General features: G+C 44.3%; 1 protein-coding gene across 5 annotated transcripts in view; it reads right to left on the bottom strand.

The window, feature by feature from the left end:
- The window catches only part of LOC146785213 (E3 ubiquitin-protein ligase RNF144B-like), a 230,776-nt gene that overhangs the window by 52,861 nt on the left and 154,968 nt on the right, over positions 1 to 22,947 (bottom strand). For all 5 annotated transcript variants that reach the window (XM_085634125.1, XM_085634126.1, XM_085634127.1 and 2 more), the window contains one exon: positions 9,122 to 9,289. In XM_085634125.1, coding sequence (XP_085490251.1) covers positions 9,122 to 9,289 — 168 coding nt within the window. The remainder of the gene's footprint in view (positions 1 to 9,121; positions 9,290 to 22,947) is intronic.

Raw genomic sequence — 22,947 nt, 5'->3', positions numbered from 1 at the left:
AGAATTCTCCTTGAATGGCTACAGGTCTTGAATTGTGACAGTGAAATGCTTTCCCCTTTGCAGGAGGGTTTCCGAGAATGTACTGGCACAGTGGATCAAGTCTTCAGACTACAGCTTATTTTCTGGAAAATAGTGGCATTGGGTGGAGGACGACTCTACAACGCATTTGTCAATTTGCGCTCGGCGTTTGATTTGGTCCGAAGGTTAATATTCTGGCGTGTTCTGGCAGACATGGGGGTCCCCAAAGACCTCCTGACTTCCATTGTAAATGTACACAGCAATAAGTATGCCCAAGTTCCCTGTGGTAGGTTGGGCGAGCCGACAGAACCATTCCCTGTCAGCCGAGGTGTAAGGCAGGGCTGCGCACTTGCCCTGACCTTCTTTATGCTTTTTGCCAATGGCCTAATTTAATTCCTGGCCCAATGTGAAGGAGATGCCCACTGTCTTGCTAACATTAAGGCCAAGCCTTAATGTTCGCAGATGTCACCTTGCTATTATCAAAGTCACCAATGGGGTTGTAAAAAACTTTGGATTGTTTTGGGAACTTCTGCAGAATCAGAGGCTTAGAAATAAACAAGCCCAAACTGAAATATTTGGTCCTGAACCTATGCCATTCTATAAGATCGAACCTAAAGCTCCTAGGGACCCCCTTGAGGCGAGTACAGACATTTGAGTATCTGGGGTTAACACTCACAGAACAGTTAGACTGGAGGCCCCATACAGACAAGTCCAGTCTTAAATTGGGGCAAAACACAGGGGGCTGACTAGAATGCTGAAAAGCTCACATATCCGTCCAACATCCCTATTGATTCAGATTTATAAGCAGCAGGCATTAATTAGGTTAAGCCCTCTATGGAGTGGAGTTGAGTACTAGTTAGGGAGAACTGTTTTTTAACCCAGCTGACGGGACTGCTAACCAGTACCCCCTGCTCCCTCTTAGGTTGGATATGGTTCTTAGGCAAATTACGGAGGTGGTTGGAGTCAGGTCTATTATCTACTGGAAACATATTTGGTGGACATCAGTGCTCTGGTCTTATTTTGAGGGGAGGGCATCAAGTAAATTGACCTGGATCAATTAAGTAAAACACATCCTGGTTAGGATGGGGTGGGGAAATATTTGGGATAACCCTTCGGAAATCTCCACAATTAGTAAACCTCTTCTGAAAGAAAAGTAAAGGCAATATGTCACGAGGCAAGCACAGGCACAAGCCCCTCGAGGCACCCGTATAGATTTCTTTCTATCTTTCAAGGATGATTATGTCTTTGTGCACTTCCTTGATGAAATCGACCCCCCACAAGCTAGAAAGTTATATCTGCAGTTTAGGCACAGTGTTCTACCGCTAGCATCTTTCACTGTGAGATGGGTTGGTCTGCTCGAGCAGGCTGGGTGCGCATACACTGTTTGTGGGGCTAAAGAAGAAACTGAAGGGCATGCCTTGTTCTTCTGTCCTGCTGATAAAACTGGAAGGAGAAATTGGCTTGAACCGGTTTACAGTACTCATGTAGTAAGGAAATCTGCAGAAGCTTCACGTATTTATTTATCAGACACCAAACGGTATCTAGTTTTCTCGTTACCTTTTATACGTGTGGAGAACCAGGCAAAAGGCGAGTGGCCAGACTGATTAGACTCTTTACCTATGTAAAGATCTAGGTTATGTAAATAGCTGATGGTATAAGTTCTCTAGGAGGCCGGAAGACGGAGTGTCTGCGTTTATACTATTGGTATTTTGAATTTTTAACTGTTTTAGATTCTATTCATATTTTACTTGATGGTTCCAAGAGTGCAAACAATCTGGGCTCAAACCCAGCCATACGCATCTTCAAGCTACGAGAAAAACAAAGCGGTGACTGAACGCTGCTCGTGGAAATGTTCCAGGTTTTCCAGGTTGCCAGCCAGCCATTCAGTGAGAGGTGCAGGGAGCAAGGAAGGCGCCGCTCCTCTACCTCAAGCCCCCCCGCAGCAACTGACAGCCAGGAGCGAGGGAGAGGTAAGCCGGAAAAGTACCAGGAGTCGGGAGCGGCCAGCTGCGGTGCCGCAAATAGCGGGTGGCCCCGCAAGTACTTTTTCCTCTTCTTTAGTGCACGGCGCGGCTGGGAGAGAGCGGGTACCGCGAATGAGAGCGGTATGTGCACCAGCTGACTAGAAGTCAGGCGGATTCCAGCGCCGTGTTTTCGTTGCGCCTGGGACACGAGCGCGGAGTCAGGGAGCCAGGGAGCAGTGTGAATGGAGCTGCGGTGCTACGGCTGCGGTTGCCTTGCGATTGCCTTGCCGCTACGAGGCTGAGAGGCTAAGAAGTGGGCTGTGAGGTTTGCACGGGCTGTGAGGAAGAGCTGCGACTACCGCAGCACTACCACCGCCGCCTTAAGGCTACGGCTACGTGCTGGTGTGTTGCGAGCCCACCAAGCCCTATTGCCACAGGCGGAGAGCAGGTGAGCTGTGTACCCTGTGTACCCTCGCGACAGTGGAGGGGGAGAAAGTGGCATCAGTGAGGCTGACTCAGGAGAGCGTAGCACCTGCCTAGCGTGATATGCGTTATGACTCTCCCTTGGAGAAGATTACTCCCTCCAACCTCCAGTGAATGAAAACCTCTCCCTCAGAGAAGAGTGGAATCGGGCAGGGGCAGTGAGTCACACCGCAAGTTGCCGGTCTCTTACTGGACCGTTACCCAGCCGCTTCATCCCCGAGTTGGGCGGGTCCGGCCCGTAATCAGACCCCCCTGGAATTACCGGAACTCGAAGTAGAGGCTAGGCTAGGCCATGCCTCTTGGTTTCAGCGACTCTTGAAGTAATGACTCTAGTGACTTTTTAAGTGCTATATGTAAATCACGTTACTAGTTTTTACTACTATGATAAATTGTAGTTTATTTTTTATTTTATAAGAGATTGTTTTAAAATGTATCGTATTAATTGCATTGTTTTAACTTGGACCCTGATCTCTTGTTGTGGTAAATAATGGGGAAGAATACTTTCCCCCAACTCTGTCCTGTTACTGTCCTGTTACTAAGCAAAAAGTAGTTCCTAATACTCCCCTCCCTAGCTTGACAGCGATTGATCGAATGCTGCAGCAAACTATTGGGGTAGTTGCTTCCGCTATTGAAAGCACAGAAAGGCGACTCTCTCTTCCAGTTGGCACACTTCCTCCTTTGCCTGCTACAAATGTTTTGATGCTTACAATAAACTCCCAGGATTCGATATAAGTGCCTACTTTTGCTGGCCTCCCTGGTGTTCGATCGACACATTCTGCCCAGGACCTTGTTTCTATCTTGCCTAAATTGTCATCTCCCTCTATGCCTATTACTACCAGGTTATCTTTAACACCAACAATTCCTCCAGCAAATGTATCCTCTGTGATCACACCCTTGCCTAAGGATTCAATAGAGAAAGGAGGGTCTGACTCCTGTTTAAGTTCGCCTTTGGTTTCGGCATCAATTGTTAGTTTAGATAGTCACAGTCCTCGCGTAATAACTAGAGGGCAGAAGGCAAAGCGGAAACAAAATCATATTAATAAGGAAGGACCAAATGTATTGACTGCCAAAGGGAAGATTACCCATAAACAACGTAAATCTACTGCAATAATAAATTAAACGAAAGGTAATAAGGGTAGCAGGCAGACAGAGATTGCCTTTCCCTCGATTAGTACAGGTGAACCAGTAGCTGGGGAATGTTTTTGGGGGAAAATGGAGACATTGATATCAACTCTCCTAGAACCTATTCATATTAAAGTATCGAATATAGAATCCAGGGTAATTAATATGGAGAAACAGCTTACCGGAAATCTGCAGTCTAGGCAGGTTAAATTACCCCTTATCTTACCCCAAGTGACTCTGCCTGAAGCAAATAGCAATCCCAAAAAAACAACGGGGGCCTTGGAAAAACATGTTCAATCTAAAACCAATGTGGAATTGGGACGTTTGGAGTTTAATAAACCCAGGGGTTTAAAACCTAGCGTAGCAGGCATTTCCGGTCCCCCTCAAGTGCTAACTAACAACTCTAAGACTGCTATGAGAAGAGTTGAAGATATCAGGGAGGCTGATTCGATATCAATTTTACCAATTCTTAATTTGCCCCCTGAGGCTATTCCATATACAGTGGTGTTAGCAAATGTTCCTCCTCTCCCCCCAATGTTTACGAACACTGGTCGACTCTCAGGAATAAAGCACTTCATTTCCTTTCTACCAAGCTTGGACCTAATAGTTCCTTGTTTCCTGAGTTCAAGATGGTTAGAAGAGTTAGTTGGCTAGGCTCGTCGACTAAATCTCTGAGTGGTGATTGTGTAATTTTAACATTTCGGTCACCACCATTGGTTTGGAATATAATTGAGAGGGGTTGTACTGGGTCAGTGATTTTGTTAACATTCTCCCCCTCGGCTTTTTCTACTCTCCCCAACGCCTGGATAGGTTTTCAGGTCCCCATTGCCAAACATTAAGTCAGGGGGGGTCCATGGGAGGGAGATATGGTATCCCGACGTTTAATCCCTTTGATACCCTTAGCGGTTTGGATACAAATGATTGACCACAACTCTCTTCCCTTCATAACTCCCCAGAGTTAGTCATGGATCTTATGCCTATTATTACTTTAAGGGAAAACAGCAAGGAAGGCAAGGGGTTAGATCTTAGTTTTTCAACGTCTGAGGGTCTCATAGGGGGTCGGAGGCTCTGATTGGTGGGCTAGAGAAGCGGAGTGAGTGTGGTTCTGTATCTCTACCCGTCGGTCTGAGTGTGGACTCTTCCATCTCCCCCCCTTTGGGTCCTCCTTTATGTAATGTTTGTCCTTGGAACATTGCTGGTATCAAATCTAAGATTGGTAACCCATTGTGGCAGGCCTTTATTCAGACTTACAATTTGATTTGTCTACAAGAAACATGGAGTAGGGATCCAGTCCATATAAATGGTTTTACGACCTTTCATACACCAGCCGTGGACGTTATCCACGGTAGAGCTAAGGGTGGACTGATGATTTATTTGTCAAATAAGTTGAACATCTTAAAGGTAACGGAGCCTGTCAAAGATACTTATTTCCAATTTTTGTTACTCGTTTTGGACTCAGACACTCCGATTGCCCTGATTAATTTGTATAATAACATTCCCCCTGGTGATGTACTTAATGTTTTTAAAAAGTTGTCTAATGCATTCTTTCTACAAGGTAAAATTTGTGGTTATAATATGATGACCCTTCTCCTCTGTGATTTTAATTGTACTTTGTGCACCATGAGGGGAGACAAAAGGTGCGGAATCACTCAGGAAGATGGCTTGTGCCAGTCACATTTTAATCATTCCCTTTTGGGTGAACAATTTAACGAACTAATAGGCAAACTTGATTTGGGTTTTGCAAATGAAGTTTGTGCAACCCCTTTCATCTTACCTCCTACATTTATTGGGAGGGGTTATACTTCCACAATTGATTTTGCTCTAGTAACTATTAAGCACGCTGGTAGTATATATTCTTTCAAGGTCTCAGATATTGCGTTAAGTGACCACTTTCCTCTTTGTGTAACCATTCTGATTCCAAGGAATTCTGTCCCAAAAGATAACATAGATGCGGACAGATTGCGTGAAAATTTAAGCATTGGTAGTATGAATGGCTACACGCTAAGATGGGATAAGGTGGATCAAGTAGAAACACTTAAAACAGTAATTGCTAAAAGTATGTCTGAGGTAGTGACTTGTTTGAGAGAGGAGTCTACATTTGAAGAGATTCTTGTATCCTTCCTATCTATTTGTAATGAAATCAGGTCCTCCCTTATTAGGCAATGTAAAACTAAAAACAAACAAAATGGAGGCTGGTTTAATTCTAGGTGCACAAGAGCTTATTCTCTCTTAAAGAAAGAACTGCATAAATCACCTAGGTGTGCAAAGGAAGTGAGTAGACTCAGGATTGAGTATAAGCTCGCCCTAAAAGATAGAAAGAACGAGCTAAAAATAGAATCTTGGGAAGCATTGCACGACGCTGCGGTAAGGAAGGATAGTGCGGGCTTCTGGAAGATCATTAGAACTCCTTTCCTTAGCGATGCTACTGGCCCAACTCTAGAGATAGCAATTGCTGAAACAGATTGGATTAATCATTTTACTAAAGTATACGAAGGTCTAGGAAAGTCTAGCCCTCTTTTGAATCCCTCTGCTCATCCCATCTCAAGAAACTTAATGTTCACCCTGGAAGAGGTTGAACTAGCCTTACGTGTGAGTCAGGGCGGGAAGGCACGGTGTCCCTATAGATATTTTTAAGGCAAATGTTCCTTTGTGGGGTCCCCTTCTGGTCCAGGTGCTTAACGCTAGTTGTATTACAGAATTATTGGCCACTTGGGTGGAGTCCATAATTGTGCCCATTTTGTTACAGACCCATTTCCCTTTTAGATTCCTTTACTAAAATAGTGGGTCGAATAATTTTGGACCGCCTTTTGCTTTGGGCTGAGGATAATTCTATTTTATCTGACCTACAATATGGTTTCCGCTCCGGCTTAGGAACAGTGGAACAGAGCTTAAATCTTTTAATGCTGACCGGGAAGTACGCGAGGGCCAGGAAAGGGAGTTTGTTCCTGGCCTTTGTTGACCTCTCGGCCGCATTGGATTGTGTTGACCATTCCACTTTATGGATTGTGCTGGGACAACTTGGGGTTGAATCCAATATTATTTATTTTCTTAAACGATTTTATAGTGACGCTTCAGCTCGCGTTCGCTATGGCCTAAGGGGGCAATGCATGGGCAAAATCCCAATCAGGAGTGGTGTCAGGCAGGGCTGTGTCCTTGCCCCATTCCTTTTTAATTAGTATATAAATGGTTTGGAGAAAGCCCTGTGCAATAGTAAATTCGACCCCCCATACGCTGCTGGTCGTCCAATCCCAGCGTTGATGTACGCGGATGATGCTGTGCTAATGTTCCGTACTCAAGTGGGATTACAGCGCGTGGTGGATAGTTTTGCCCTCTTTATGAACGAGTTGGGCCTTAGAGTGAACATCTCGAAAACTTTCATCATGCGCTGTGGTCGAAATCCCAAAATTAAAAAGGCCATTTTTATAGCAGGACAGAAGCTTGATTCCACTAAACAATTTTCTTATTTGGGTATCTTGTTCAACCAGAATGACTCTTGGGGCCCGGCAGTGGCAGCGAAAAAACTTGCATTGGTTCGCTCGACTGCCGCCCTTAAATCCTTCTCCATGAAACTAGGTACCAGACCGCCGGTAGAATTAATTAAGATTTACAAAGCTAAATGCGTGTCTGGTGCAATGTACGGTAGTGGGGTTGGGGGCTTTGCTGACTCTGTTCCCATTCAGGCAGTTGAAAACTCCTTCTTGAAATTTATCCTCGCAGTACCCAAGAGTTCCCCTAACTATAATTGTCATGCAGAATTGGGTCTTCCTTTTATATCTGATCTTATTAAACTTGAACCAGTGCTACTATGGCACAGGAAGTGGACTAAAGATGAAACCAAGTTTAATAGAGATATATTGATAGATATCTTGGAATTGGACGGAGCGATGAGGATACCATGGCTGAGATATGTACGTAAATTTTTAGCTGACATGGGAAAGTTGGATTATTTTTTAAATCATCTTACTATCTCAGCCATATCGCGTAAGGATTTGAAGAAGGAGGGCCTTGCTTTTTTGTATTCCGTGAGAATTTCTGTGGAAATCCTAAAACCTACTGTACTGCAACACCAATTAATTTTAACAACTTTTAATATTCAACCCTATTTGCTGTATGTCCCTGGTAACTATGATAGATTCCTACTATCACGTTTCAGATTTGGAATCTTCCACAGATTGGTTAGTTTTCCTATAACAAATGATTGGACGCACAAATTATTGCCCTGTCCTTGTGATGATGTTTCCCCTCAAAGTACTATCCATGTTGTTTTATTTTGCAAATTTTACAGTTATATTAGGCACACAGTTTTACTGCCATTTTTGAGAGAGGTGGGTCATCGGCAATGTCGTTTGACTATTTTAGATATCCTACATTTCGATAATCATTTTTGTGTTGCCACAATTACATTGTTTTAAAAAAAAAGTGATTTGCACTAGGAAAAGTATAATATAATGCACTTTATTAAGTCCTTGAATGATTTGTATTAATAATTCTGGTGTTTAAGCCATTGAGTTATCGCTAAATGAACGCAATGATTTTTTAATGTATGCTTTTATGGTTGTTTTTAACAATCAAATAAAGTTATATTTGATTTTGATTTGATACTTGATGGTTTTAAATGGGTTGTCTCATTTATGCTTTTATGGCAAAATGCCGAAATAAAGTATTTTGAATGAAATTGAAATAAATGAGTTTCCAAAAACATGAGTTACTCAGCATACCAGACTTTTTTCTGACATTGTTAAGATATTTATGAATGTATAGAATAAGAGTCATCCTTTTAGCTTCTGGAGCACTTACCCTAATTTTCTTGAGAAAGTAATGATAGAAAACTATTTTCTCTCCAACATGGTTCATGAAACCCCAGTAGATAATCAGCATTTTTCACAAAATGGAAACACCTTAGAACTCACCACTATTCCTATAACTAGTAGGAAATCCCCAACAATTTATTTTTATTATGACTAAAATATTTTATCAACCTTTGTATATGCTCCTTTTTGTTACGTTAAAAACCAGACGTTCATTACAATGCATTTCAATGAGACAAAATGGCGGCGCCTTGACAACAACAAAAATCCAACAGCTGTACTTTTTGTAACTTTCTACCAAAACAGTCCCCTAAAAACACACACCATTTAACACACAAAATTATCAATTTTACTCCCAAACCTAAGCATTTTAATACATTTTGTTCAATAGAATTATTATCCTTGGTGGAGTAGGCCTGAGGTGAAAGGGACCTTGCCTTCGCCTTATAACCATCTGACTCCACCTCGGTTAAAAACTACCTGGGTGTACCCTTCCCATGGATATTATTGCTTAACCATATTCTGAGCAGAGTAGCATACATTTACCTTTCTAGACCTGCTTTACAAGGTGGACCAATGACCCCAATCACATGCACTTTCCCACAGCATATTCAATTCTTTATCTTTGGCAGTAGTCAAGCTCTGTGTTGCCCCCCTACAAGTAAGAATGGGTGAGATTTTACCCTCCAAAACAAACTGCAATTGATCTAAAAAATTGTGCCTCACCTCCTTATATTCACAATACTGCTTGGCAGCAATGGGCGCTATCTTCTTCTCAAACTTAGCCTGCTCTTCATCTGTCAGCAGAGCGTGTCTCCTAATGTCCACATACGACCATTCTTTGCCACATTTGTTACCATCAACGTCAGCAGGACAGTGAAACTTAATCTTACCCTGCAAATTAAGAAAAATAGGACAATATTTTTAATACACTTTGGTGTCACCTTAAAGCTTGGATTCATCACAAAAACAGGCTTGATGAGTTGTGAACCGCAAATGTTCTACAACATTGTACTTTATGTGTATGTATTTATCCCTAGCGTACCAACACCAGAGCAAGAGATCATGGGGAATTATAGCTCTTGCTTGAGACTCCATAGCACCAACAGAAGCATGTCACTGTTGACACCCTGAATTTAGATCACTATAGGTATTTCTAGTAGGCTGCTGTAATGTTGAACATGTGGATACCTCTAATGTATGCCCCCAACAGGGCCATACAATGGATGCACCACAGGGACTTACAAGGCAGTACTTTTCCTTTAGTATTTGAGGTGAACTGGAGAACACCCCCAAATCCACACTCATTCTCAACAACTTTAGGTCGAATTTCTACGTAAGGGTGAATAAAGAACTGTGTATTTACAGATTTACAATGGTAATGTTAAATATACTTGGAGTTGATGTTCATTCAGTATTTCCCAGCTATCGCTCCACTCCTATTGAATGGAGTCATTAAATCCAAAGTTACTTACACATGTGACTCTGCAAGTTCATCACTCTGGACCAGAGAGCGTATTTGCCCAGATATTTCGTTCTCTTTATCATCTATGTTAGTCATCTACCAAACACTTCTTAAAAAACACAAAACCAGGTTATTCAGCTTGACGATACACAAAACCATCTCTATCACCAGATTGGAAACAATAGTCATAGGAAGGCTTGTCAGCCCCTTGACTCAAGGTCACTGTCCAGGGAAAATTGCATTAGGCAGAACACTGTGTCTTTGCAAATTGCTTTTCCAAAGAGAGCGAGTGGCTGGAAAGCCTTTTAGGAGTTGTATTTAGATGTGGCGGGAAAGAGAAATCCGGAATCTGTGGTCTTCTACATGTGGCTGTTGTTACCTTTGGGGGGCATTTGTGGTTAGTGAAAGGGTCGTTTGAGGCAATGGATTGTGATGATGTGCAGAGACAAGCAAGACCCTGAAATCAAACACCTTTTGGAATGTTGGATTACACTGTAACAAGCGAAGGTGCTCACAATTTGGTTGTCTGATTCTACGTCTCCCCATCGGGCTCCACTATGCAGTGCACCTGTCTGGCCTCCAGCTCCTTCTCCCCATCCAGGCAAGTAATCTACCCGCCTTGTCACTGGCCTGGCCCAGGTTTATGATTGGACTACCTTGCCCTTGCATCACGAATGGTGTTGCAAGGGCAACGCAATCCTCAAGTCAGATTGACCAAGCAACGAAGGGCACCTTGCATAGCACTGTGTTGCTTGGTAAATCTCGAGTAATGCAAGGAAGCCCAAGTCCAATTAGCTGCTTCCCTAGCATCCACCATATATTTTGCCGCTTGCCCAGATTTACCAAGACAGGTAAACCTGGGAATGCATCAAAATGCTACATCTTCCAGACAGAGGACTAACGAGGAGAAATATCTTTATTTCTCCTCACTTTTTCGTCTTTCTAAAAGTGCAGCAGACTCAGGGTCGCTTTTGTCATGGAAGAGCTGGGTGCAGGCCAGGGTGCCAATTTTCTGAGAGGCGCATGGAGCTGTGTGCATTAAGGTTATGCAAACAGTAGCGTCCCTCTCATCTTGCTCCAGCCTTGTCTGTTTCCCTGCGTGCTCATTTCTCTGTCAGATTTGCCAGTTTAAAGTGGTCTTTCAGTATCATACAGTAGGCAATATTTTTCACACCCCATTAGCCCCCTTCCTTGCCCTTCCTTTACCTATTGCGTTCACTCAAAAACAACATACTCATCAGCGTGAGGCAGCTAAGTTATGGGCGATTTAGGTGAGCTGGGGTGGCCTGGAGAGGTTTGTGTTCAGGGACCATACAGTGCTCAGCGAGTGACTGACCAGTTAAAACAAAAGGGCCCCCCTGCTATCTCATTGTATTTAACTAGCATCAGCAAGGACGCCATGTTTCTCTATGCCCAGGATTCTATATTAGCAAGGGCTCGATCTGAGCACACTTTTAATGCGGAACACACCTATATGGATTGTTTTTGTGTAGGAAGGTGTACCTTCCTGCACAAAAACAAATCTGCCTGAAACACATGAACCCTTGCACCATGACACTAAGGTGCCTGCATTGGCACTAGGCTGCACTGAGTGCACTAGCGCAGAGATAGCACAGGCACTAGCGCGTGCTATGCAATATGCGCCTTGGAGTGTAATATGCACAGGGCAGTGTTGTGTAACATAACTAGTCTCTAAAGTTGTAATATAAAATATGTGCTGGGGAGTGTAACGTTGCATATGCACTGAGACAAAGATATGGATCCCAGATTGTAATATGAATGGTATAGCGCTGTGCGTTATAACATACACATCAAGGAAGGCACGTTAGATGGGGCAATATAACCCGTGCAAAGGCAAGTGTGGCATGACATATTCACGGGTTGTGTTACAGTGCACATGGGCTAGAGAGTGTCATAGCATACGCACTAGCTGGTGGAATACAACACAGAGGTGTGAGGCAATCGGCGGGCACTGGTGGGTGTAACACAGCATTGGGCTCAGCCAGGAGCACGCTGTGACTCTCAAGTGAGGTTCGTCTCCTTTCCAGAGAGTAAAATAAAAAGTATTACACATCCGGCGGTGGATGTGTTTTTTATTAACCATGAGGGGGGTTTCTTGCATAGTTTGGTCGAATTTTTTTGGCGAATCCCCTTTGAATTGCTTGGTGTGCGTGTATATTAAATGTGCCCGTCAATAACTACCCATGTTTGTATAAATAAACGACAAGGGTGTCTACTTGGAGAGTACCCACCGGCGGGGGCGCCGGGATTAGGCACGGTAGGGCATCAGACACGTCAGAGCTTCACTAGCGGTGTAAATACATTCCATGTGGATTCATTCTATGCATAGTCGCCTTTTAATGAATATCACGCAAATCGTCATGGTGAAAGGTACATACGGTTTGTCCAGCATGTCCTAGGTGTTTCTATATATATATATATTTTTAAAATAATAAAAAACAAAGGCCGGCCCCGGGGGATGGGGTCCCCGGAGCCATAAGTGGCCTGAGGAGGGGGGCAACGCAGCCCCCTCCTAAAGAATTTAAATTAAAAAAAGGCCATGACCCGGGGTTGGGGTCCCCGGGGCTGATTAAGGCCTTGGGAGGGCCAAATTAATTGTTTTCAACAAAAAAAATTAGGGTGCAGGCCCTGGGGGATGGGGTCCCCAGGGCCAGTAAATTAGAAAAAGAAGGGGGGGCCACACAGCCCTCCTTCTTAAATAAATAAAATAAATAAAAGACCGGCATCGCGCTGGAGGCCACGCCCCCTCCTTGCAGCACTCTGCAAACGTGCCCCCTGGCCAGTTGTAAGTTGGGGAATTAATTCCCCTTCAATACTGAGGGTCCCTGAGGGCCAACTAGCCCAACAGGTATCTCCAGTGTGCGCCAGGGAGCTGCGTTGCAGACATGTGTTCTGAGGCCACGCCCCTTTTTACACCTCTATGCAACGCAGCTCTGTGGCGCTTACTGTAGGTACCTAGTGGGCTAGTTTGACCCTAGGGACCCTTAGGATTCAAGGGGACTTAATCTCTCAACTCAGAACGGCCATAGGGCGCGTTTACACAGTGGTGAAGGGAGGGGACGGGGGCTGAGGTGATGTGTGCAAACACGCCCTGTGGCGCGTTTTAAGTTGGGGAAATAATTCCCTTTCAATCCTGAGGGACCCTGGGGGCCAACTAGCCCGCCAGGTGCTTCCAGTAAGTGACACTGCTCTGCGTTGCAGAGAGGTGGTGCAGGCCGTGCCCCTTTTTACACCTCTCTGCAATGACGCTTACTGGACATGCCTAGTGGGCTATTTTGCCCCTAGGGATCCTCAGGATTCAAGGGGACTTAATCTCCTAACTTAAAAAACGGCCACAGGGCATGTTTACACAGTGGGGAGGGAAGGGGACGGTGCCTGAGGTGACGTGTGCAAACACGCCCTATGGCGCGTTTCTGTTGGGGAAATAATTCCCCTTCAATCCTGAGGGCCCCTGGGGGCTAACTAGCCCACCAGGTGCTTCCAGTAAGCGCCACTGAGCTGCGTTGGAGAGAGGTGGTCCAGGCCGTGCCACTTTTTACACCTCTCTGCAACGCAGCTCTGTGGCGCATACTGGAGGTACCTAGTGGGCTAGTTGGACCCAAAGGACCCTCAGGATTCAAATTAACTTAATCTCCCAACTAAAAACGGCCACAGGGCGTGTTTACACAATGGTGAAGGGAGGGGACGGGGCCTGAGTTAACGTGTGCAAACAAGCCCTGTGGCGCGTTTTAAGTTGGGGAAATAATTCCCCTTTAATCCTGAGGGACCCTGGGGGCCAACTAGCCCACCAGGTGCTTCCAGTAAGCACCACTCCGCTGCGTTGCAGAGAGGTGGTCTAGGCCGTGCCCCTTTTTACATCTCTCTGCAACGCAGCTCTGTGGTGCTTACTGGAGGTACCTAGTGGTCTAGTTGGAGCCTAGGGACCCTCAGGATTCAAGGGGACTTAATCTCCCAACTTAAAATGGCCACAGGGCGTGTTTACACAGTGGGGAAGTGAGGGGGCGGGGCCTGAGGTGGCGTGTGCAAACACGCCCTGTGGCGCGTTTTAAGAGGTAGTTGTAATCCCCTGCCCTATTATATACTAGGGGCTTACAGAGGAGGTCATGCTGATCACAGGGGGACCCAACGCATAGTGTTCCCTAGTGTATGTAGGTGTTTTCACTGTATTCTGAGTGTCTTTTAACATAGCACTGGCTCTAGGACTGATTAGTCAGACTCAGTTACCACCAGTATCTGTCTGAAAAAGTTGAGGGTACAGGATGATTTTGCAACAAGGCTTCTTTCTGCTCTTCTGTTTGTTCTTTCTGCACGTTATCCTTCTTCCTGCACTTTTCTTCGTCTTTGAGGACTTCTGTTGCTTCTTTCTGCATTTCTTTTTTTTCTTTCTGTGCGTTTTTTCTTCTTTCTTCACATGTCCTATCTCTGTAGGCATAGTTAGAAATTAGCATTTAAAAAACCTTTGAAATTCACTGAAAAAAACCATAGGTTTCAGGCACGTTATAGTTAGGAATTAGCATTTAAAAAACCTTAGAAATTCACTGAAAAAACCATAGGTTTCAGGGGCGTTATAGTTAGCTGGACTTTTCACTCGTACAAAACAATTGAAATTCCCCCGTTATAGTTAGTTCAGCTAACTATAACTCGCGCGCCCGCAATGCACTGCTGATGACGTCACATATTACATCACTCATGACATGGTCAGTGACATCACTCATGACATCACTGATGACATCTCAAATGACATTACTAATGACATCACTGATGACATCACTGATGACATCATCCTTGTGATAGAGTGGCAGACCGCCTCTTCCCCTAATATAACCTTTGATACACACATTCAAAAATAGAAACTACAATGTTCAAAACAATGGACATACCAATACCAGTTACAACAACCTATTCAGTAATTCTAAGATCCACATACACATCCACTCATTCACCAACAGTCCTATACAGTCACTCATACATGTACTCACTCATCATATGTACTCACACACCTATACATCCTGTTACACAACGCCAATCATCCATAGAGTTACTCACACACATAGTCACTCATGCTAATAAAGAATCAAACATCCATTTACTTGCATATACAGTTATACACACACCACCACACTTACTTCTACAGAAACTTCACATACTTAGTCTTTTAAACAATCACTTATAGAAACACATACTTATTCATACAGGAACTCTTTCAATCTCTCACTCTCACATATACTCACTTATATACACCAATAGTCATATATACTAGTTTAAAACATATGTAGTTACTCATAAAGACACTATTGAGACAGTCTATCACTCACTAACACAGCCATGCACACACTCATCCACCCATACAGTCCTGCACACATGCTGTCTTCAACACATACAAACAGTGAGTCACTCATTCATGCACCTATGCACTACGTAATACCCCCCACCGAACCATACAGACACTCAGACACTCATACTGATACTCAAAAAACCAACTAATAACCTACATAGACACTCATGTAGCTACTCACCAACCCATGCAGCCACTTATACACAAAGTGGGAGACTGATACAGATATTTACACATTTAAACATTACTCACTAAGCCATGTATTCACTAAGATACACTTAATCAGTCAGTTATACAATCAATTTTTCAAAAACAAATCATCCATTTAGACACTTATATACCCATTTATTCTTCCATCGACCTTGAGATATACATATATAAAACATATGTAATTTTCAGAAAAATACACATTCACTGGATGATGTCATCAGTGATGTCATTTGAGATGTCATCAGTGATGTCATGAGTGATGTCACTGACCATGTCATGAGTGATGTAATATGTGACGTCATCAGCAGTGCATTGCGGGCACGCGAGTTATAGTTAGCTGAACTAACTATAACGGGGGAATTTCAATGGTTTTGTATGAGTGAAAAGTCCAGCTAACTATAACGCCCCTCAAACCGATTGTTTTTTCAGTGAATATATATATATATATATATATATTTATTTTTTTCATGGTAATAAATGTAAAATACTAATAAAATTATTATAATTTAATATAAATACTTGTATTAATTATGCTATACAATATATGTATATATATGTATGTGTGTATATATATATATTACCTACTGGCGGTCGCCAGTACGTAGTTATAGTTAGGACCTATTATCCATAGGAAATCCGCAACATTCTATTTGGAATAACTTTGGAGCCGGTTGACGAATCTGTGCGAAATTTTCAAAACTGGTGGGGCGCTCCTGTCCGCTCCTATCCTGAAAGTCTCGGGGTGATTCGTCAAGCAGGGGCCGAGAAAAAAGGGGGGTCCCAAAACGTGTTTTCCCCATGAAATTTTCCATAGGAACCTTTAATCGCAGCTACAGCCGGAACTGCTGAACGGAATTACACCAAATTTGGCAAAAGGTAGCCCTTGGTTCAGAGTCATGCCTTTTGGTTAAATGGTGTAAATCCGTTCAGTAGTTCCTGAGAAAATCAAAAGTAAAATCACATATATATCTGGGGGGAGCCTAACCACACATCTCATCGTGAGATCTGATTGGCTGTCAGCACTTCATCCATGAAGTGTTGGAAGCCATCTTGGGACCAATATACATCATAGCACCTCATTAAAAAGCATTGTAGTTAATAGAATGTTTTAAGACTTTAGTTTCATTATAAATCATTTGTTGATTGTACCATACTCATTTTAGGAATTGTGGTGTGTTCTAAGGTGATTTTACCATGTGAAAAAGCCTTCTGCTGGGATATCATGAATCATGTTTGAGAGAAAACAATTTTCTCATGATTTTCCCACAGAGGTGTGGCAGGTGATCTATAAGCTAAACTGAGAGCATATTTTCTGTAAATTTACATTATCTTTCTCAGTAATGTGAGAATGAAGTCTGACATTCTCAGTAAAACATGTACATCCAACAAGGGCAGAGACTGTCTGTTGATTCCTTTGTGTTCTACTGCAGCTTCTCAGAGTGCTCTAAAGAACAACTAGAGTGCTAACTGTCCGACTTATGACAAACGTATTGCACACCTGGAGCCATCTTGATTGGAATAAAGTGGTAACTCTTAAAACATTGAATTTAAAAAGGAACAAAATGAGTGAGTTTATTTTGCCATAGAAAGTATGATTAGTGCTGCAGAAAGAAATATTAGGGCACCGTTTGAGTGACTTCTCAAATCCTCTTCTATTTCATTAAATAATTCTGACATGCAGACTGAAACATGCACTTTCAATACCAGCAGCAGACTTCTGTGGTGAGCAATAGCTTTACTACAGTGATCTAATGAGCAACTAGAGTGCTAACATTCTGAATGTATGGCAAATGTGTGACACATCTGAATGCCTTTTGATGGAATCAAAGTAAAACACTGAAAGTATTTCCTAACGAGGAGACTGTAGTAAATGAGGAAATTAGGAAACTTCATAACAAATAAGTCTCCCAAGATGGCCACCAGAGACAAAAGAGCCCAAATGTAGCACAAATATCACCCAGATATAGCACAAGTATAGCCCAATGACAGAATGTCCCAGAGTCTTCTAAAAAAACAACTAGAGCGCTAACGGTCTTACTTATGACAAAAGTATGGCACACCTGAAGCCATCTTGATTGGAATAAAGTGGTAATACTTAAAACATTTAATTTGCAAAGGAACAAAATGAGGGGGTTCATTTTGCCATAGAAATTATGATTAGTGATGCAGAAAGAAAAATTAGGGCACATTTTGAATGACTTCTCAAATCCTCTTCTATTTCATTAAAAAACTTCTGACATGCAGACTGAAACATGCACTTTTAATACCAGCAGCAGACTTCCTTGGTGAGCAGTAGCTTTACTACATTGATCTAATGAGCAACTAGAGTGCTAACATTCAGAATGTATGGCAAATGTGTGACATATCTGAATACCTTCTTGATGGAATCAAAGTAAAAAACTGAAAGCATTTCCTACTGAGGAGATTGCAGTAAATGAGGAAATTAGGAAACTTCATAACAAATAAATCTCCCAAGATGGCCACCAGAGACAAAAGAGCCCAAATGCAGCACAAATATCACCCAGATGTTGCCCACATGTAGCCTAATGACAGAAGTGGTCAAAACACTTTTTATTTTCTGTTTTTTCAGTTTTATATAGTGCAGACTTGTCAGGTATTAGAGTGCTTTACATGAGCAATGATTACATCACACAAGAACAAATTCATTTTGGTTGTAGACATGGGGAGATTAAGTGATTTGACCAGAATCACAGAATGTCGAGCTGAAGCAGAAACTCCAACCTGGTTCCCCAGTTGCAAAGTCTGCAGCTCTGGAAGTAACATCACATCCTCTCCCCTAAGTGCAACATTTAATCAAGTGGTCAACTGGATAAAAAAACATAAAGATAACAAATAATTTAAAAGTGCTTTGTCGCTATTTGAAAACCCAGAAAATATGTCCTCAGTTTTTTAGAGCACTAACCATAATTTTGATGCAAATAAGACCCTCTCTTATATGTAATTTCTAAAGGAAATGCTCTAGGTATTACAGTTTTGATTACATTAGGGTGACGTCAGGCGTTCCACACTTTAGTAATAAATATAGAATGTTAGCAATCTAGTTGTTCATTTGGATACTGTTGAGAGGCAGAGGCCAGGGGCACGGACTTTGAAAATTGAAGGCAGGTAGGAGGGTGCAGAGGCAACAATTTGACCTCACTGGGCAGGCAGGAAGGGCAGTGGCAGCACAACAGACTATGGAGGGCAGTGGAAAGGGGGCAGGGGCAACAAACCAACAATACAGGACTGGCAAGAGAGGCTGTGGCAATATAATAGACCATTGTGGGCAGAAGGAAGAGGCAGTGGTAGTACAAACATACATGCCAACAGACCCGATTCAGCCTTAAAACGTCCAATGTTTTTAAGCTCAAATGAGCTTTATTTGATCTGTCTCCTGTCTACAATCTCCTCTTTTTCAATGTAACTCAAAGGGGAAAATCAATACCCCAGTTTTTTTTCAAAATCTCCCTCTTACCAAGTTCAAAATGTTCGCAAGTATGGTACATTGGATCAGGGAAGGCAGGAGGAATTGGGGTAGAGAAATGGACTCAGATAACAGAGGACATGAGGGACATGGAGAGGTGCACCAAACTGACCCTACAGGGCAGGCATCAGGGTTTGCAGCAGCACAATACACCACACAGGGCATGGGGGACGGGAGTGCAGCACAACAATCCATAGAAAGCAATAGGGAGGGGACAGGACCATGCACATGGACAACAGAGAACAGAGGAGAAAGAGGCAATGGTAGCTAGCTGACCATAATGGACAGACAGGAGAGAAAGCTGCAGCATAACAGACCATAAAGGGCAGGAGGGACGGATCAGGGGCATTGCAATGGAACAGACAAGCCAGGAGGGAGGGAATGGGGTCTGCACATGGAAACAGAGGGCTGGGGGCAAGGAGGCAGGGCAGGAAGATGACCATGGAGGTCAGGCAGGATGGGCACTAGAAGCAAGACACAGCATGGAGAGCAACAGTGAGACTATGATGGCATACACACAGACCATGGAGGGAAGGTGGGAGGGGCCATGGCAGCACAGAAGACCATGCATGGCAAGCGGGAGGGTTAGTGGCAGCACAATGGCTATGATGGGCAAGAAATAGGGTGCAGGGGCATGCACAAAGGACTATGGAGGATAGAAGGGAGGGTCAGGACCTGGGCACAGACAAGAGAGTTCAGGGGAAGGGGCCTCACAACAGACCACGCGGGGCAGGCAGGAGGGGCAGTTGCAGCACAACAGACCAGGGAGGGCAGAAGGGTGTGGCAGTAAAATGGACCATGGAGGACAGGAGGAAGGGTATAGGGGTATGGAATGTGGACAGGCAGGGTGGAGGTGGCAGGGACAGGTTACAGCCATCTGACAATGCTAGGCAGGTGGAAGGGGGGTGGCAGCTCAACAGAACTCTCAAGAGTAGATAGGAGTGGCAGGTCCATGGAACATGGTGGGCAAAAAGGATGAAGCAGGAGCATGCACAAAGACATTGGAGGGCAGGGAGAAGGAGAATAGGGGCAGCAAGCTAAGCACAGAGGCTAAGCAGGAGGTCAATGATGGGGCATAGAATTGGGCAATGGAGGGCAGGAGGAGTGGACTGGTACATCATGCTAAATGGAGGGCAGTGGCAGCACATCAGACCATGCATGGCAGGAGGGAGGAGGCTAGTCCATGGATTCAGACAACAGAGGATAGGGAAGAGGTGGATGGGGCAGCAAGCTAACTGTTCAGAGAAGGCGGGTATTAGGAACTTTATTGTTTTTAAAATGTGTGTCTGTGCGAACTACTTAAAATATGAACAAGTATGCAGCATAATCTCACTTTTATTCAGGAAGAAGAGGACATTTGTGACTGTGACTCCGGGCTCACTTGGCAGAAACACCCCCTGACTCTCCACCCCCATCGCAAAATGTAATGCCCATGAAAAGGGTAGGTGAACGCAGTGTTATATAGAATATAGTTCTGAAAGCACGATTGAAAATGAAAACTAGATATAGTGTATGGTATAAACTATGCACCAAAAAGAGTGATATAAGATGAACCGGGGCGTGAAATATAATATGCAATACATTGTGCGCAATGACAGATTCATTGGAGAGCGCGAGATAGCACAGGCACTAGCGCGTGCTATGCGATATGCACCTTGGAGTGTAATATGCACAGGGCAGTGTTGTGTAACCTAACTAGTCTCTAAAGTTGTAATATAAAATATGTGCTGGGGAGTGTAACGTTGCATATGCACTGTGACAAAGATATGGATCTCAGATTGTAATATGTATGGCATAGCGCTGTGCATTATAACATAGGCATCGAGGAAGGCACGTTAGATGGGGCAATATAACCCGTGTGAAGGCAAGTGTGGCATGATATATTCATGGGGTGGTGTTACAGTGCACATGGGCTAGAGAGTGTCATAGCATACACACTAGCTGGTGGAATACAACACAGAGGTGTGTGGCACTCGGCGGGCACTGGCGGGTGTAACACAGCATTGGGCTCAGCCAGGAGCGCGCTGTGACTCTCAAGTGAGGTTCGTCTCCTTTCCAGAGGGTAAAATAAAAAGTATTACACATCCGGCGGTGGATGTGTGTTTTATTAACCGTGAGGGGGTTTTCTTGCATAGTTTTGGTCGAATTTTTGTTGAATCCCCTTTGAATGGCTTGGTGTGCATGTGTATTAAATGTACCCGTCAATAGCTACCCATGTTTGCATAAATAAACAACAAGGGTGTCTACTTGGAGAGTACCCACCGGCGGGGGCGCCGGGATTAGGCACGGTAGGGTGTCAGACACGTCAGAGCTTCACTAGCGGTGTAAATACATTCCATGTGTCGCCTTTTAATGAATATCACGCAAATCGTCATAGTGATAGGTACCTACGGTTTGTCCAGCATGTCCTAGGTGTTTCTATAAATATATATAAATAAAAAAAAAAAAAACAAAGGCCGGCCCCGGTGGATGGGGTCCCCGGGTCCATAAGTGGCCTGAGGAGGGGGACAACGCATCATGAGTGATGTCATTGGAGATGTCATCAGTGATGTCACTGACCATGTCATGAGTGATGTAATAGGTGATGTCATCAGCAGTGCATTGCGGGCGCGCGAGTTATAGTTAGCTGAACTAACTATAACGGGGGAATTTCAATGGTTTTGTACGAGTGAAAAGTCCAGATAACTATAACGCCCCTGAAACCTATGGTTTTGTCAGTGAATTTCTAATGTTTTTTAAATGCTAATTCCTAACTATAACGTGCCTGAAACCTATGTTTTTTTCTGTGAAAATATATATATATATATATATATATATGCAGGCCATGGGGCATGGGGTCCCCAGGGCCCAAAACATATTGAAAGAAGGGGTGCCACACAGCCCCCCTTCAAAGAGTTTTTTTCTTTTAAAGCTGGCATGTCGCCGGAGGCTGCGCCCCCTCCCTGCAACACTCATCAAACGCGCCCTCTAGCGCGTTCTAAGTTGGGGAATTAAGTCCCCTTGAATACTGAGGGTCCCTGGGGGCCAACTATCCCACCAGGTTCCTCCAGTAAGATCCACACAGCTGGATTGCTGAGAGGTGGTCCGAGGCCACGCCCCTTTTTACACCACTCTGCAAACGCACCTCTTAGCGCACTGCTGGTGGAGCAATGAGGTCCTCTTGTGTCCTGAGGACCTCAGGACTAAAGTGGACTTCCTCCCCCAAATAGCAGTGCGCGAGGAAGCCCACCTCCCCGGGGCTTAAATATATAAACATTGTGCACTACCCCGGGGACCACCACCTCCCCTGGGCAAACTTTATTTACATGAGGGGGTCTGTTGAGGACCTCCGGGCCCCGGGGACCACAACTTCCCCAGGGCAATCTTTACCTTGGGAGGGGGCAGCGCGACCCCCTCCTTGAGCCCTCAATGGCCCTTGGGGTCCGCCACCCCCCAGGGCCAGCTCCTGCAATGTCCCAGGGTGCCCACCTGCGGGATATTGCCGTTTGCTATGGTAGGGCGGGAGCACGTCATAGAAAACTCTGCTTTAGTTTCGCCTCTTAGCGCACTGCTGGTGGGGCGATGAGGTCCTCTTATGTCCTGACTTCATCCACAAGATAGCAGTGCGCCAGGAGGAGTGCTTGCAGAGTGGTGTAAAAAGGGGGCATGGCCTCAGACCACTTTCAGAAGTCCAGCTGTGTGGGACTTCCTGGAGGTACCTGGTGGGCTAGTTGGCCCCCAGGGCCCCTTAGTATTTAAGGGGACTTAATCCCCCAGCTTAAAACGTGCCAGGAGGGGCGTTTGCAGAATAGTGGGGAAAGGGGGCGTGGCCTGTGGCCAGCTTTCACCAATCCCACTATCTGGGACATACTGGTGGTATCAGGTAGACTAGTTGGCCCCTAAGGACCCCCAGCAGCGAAGGGGACTTTAATTCCCATCCAAGAGTGCGCCAGGAATTGCGTTCGCAGAGTGGTGGGGAAAGGGGGTGTGGCCTGCTATGACAACTTAGAAATCCTGCTTTGTGGGACTTACTGGAGGTAATAGGAGGAGTAGTTGGC

This window comes from Triturus cristatus, chromosome 11 (assembly GCF_964204655.1).
Source record: "Triturus cristatus chromosome 11, aTriCri1.1, whole genome shotgun sequence".
Classification (NCBI taxonomy): Eukaryota; Metazoa; Chordata; class Amphibia; order Caudata; family Salamandridae; genus Triturus; species Triturus cristatus.
The sequence above is the reverse complement of the archived record's forward strand: the minus strand, read 5'-3'. Positions and strand labels throughout refer to the sequence as shown.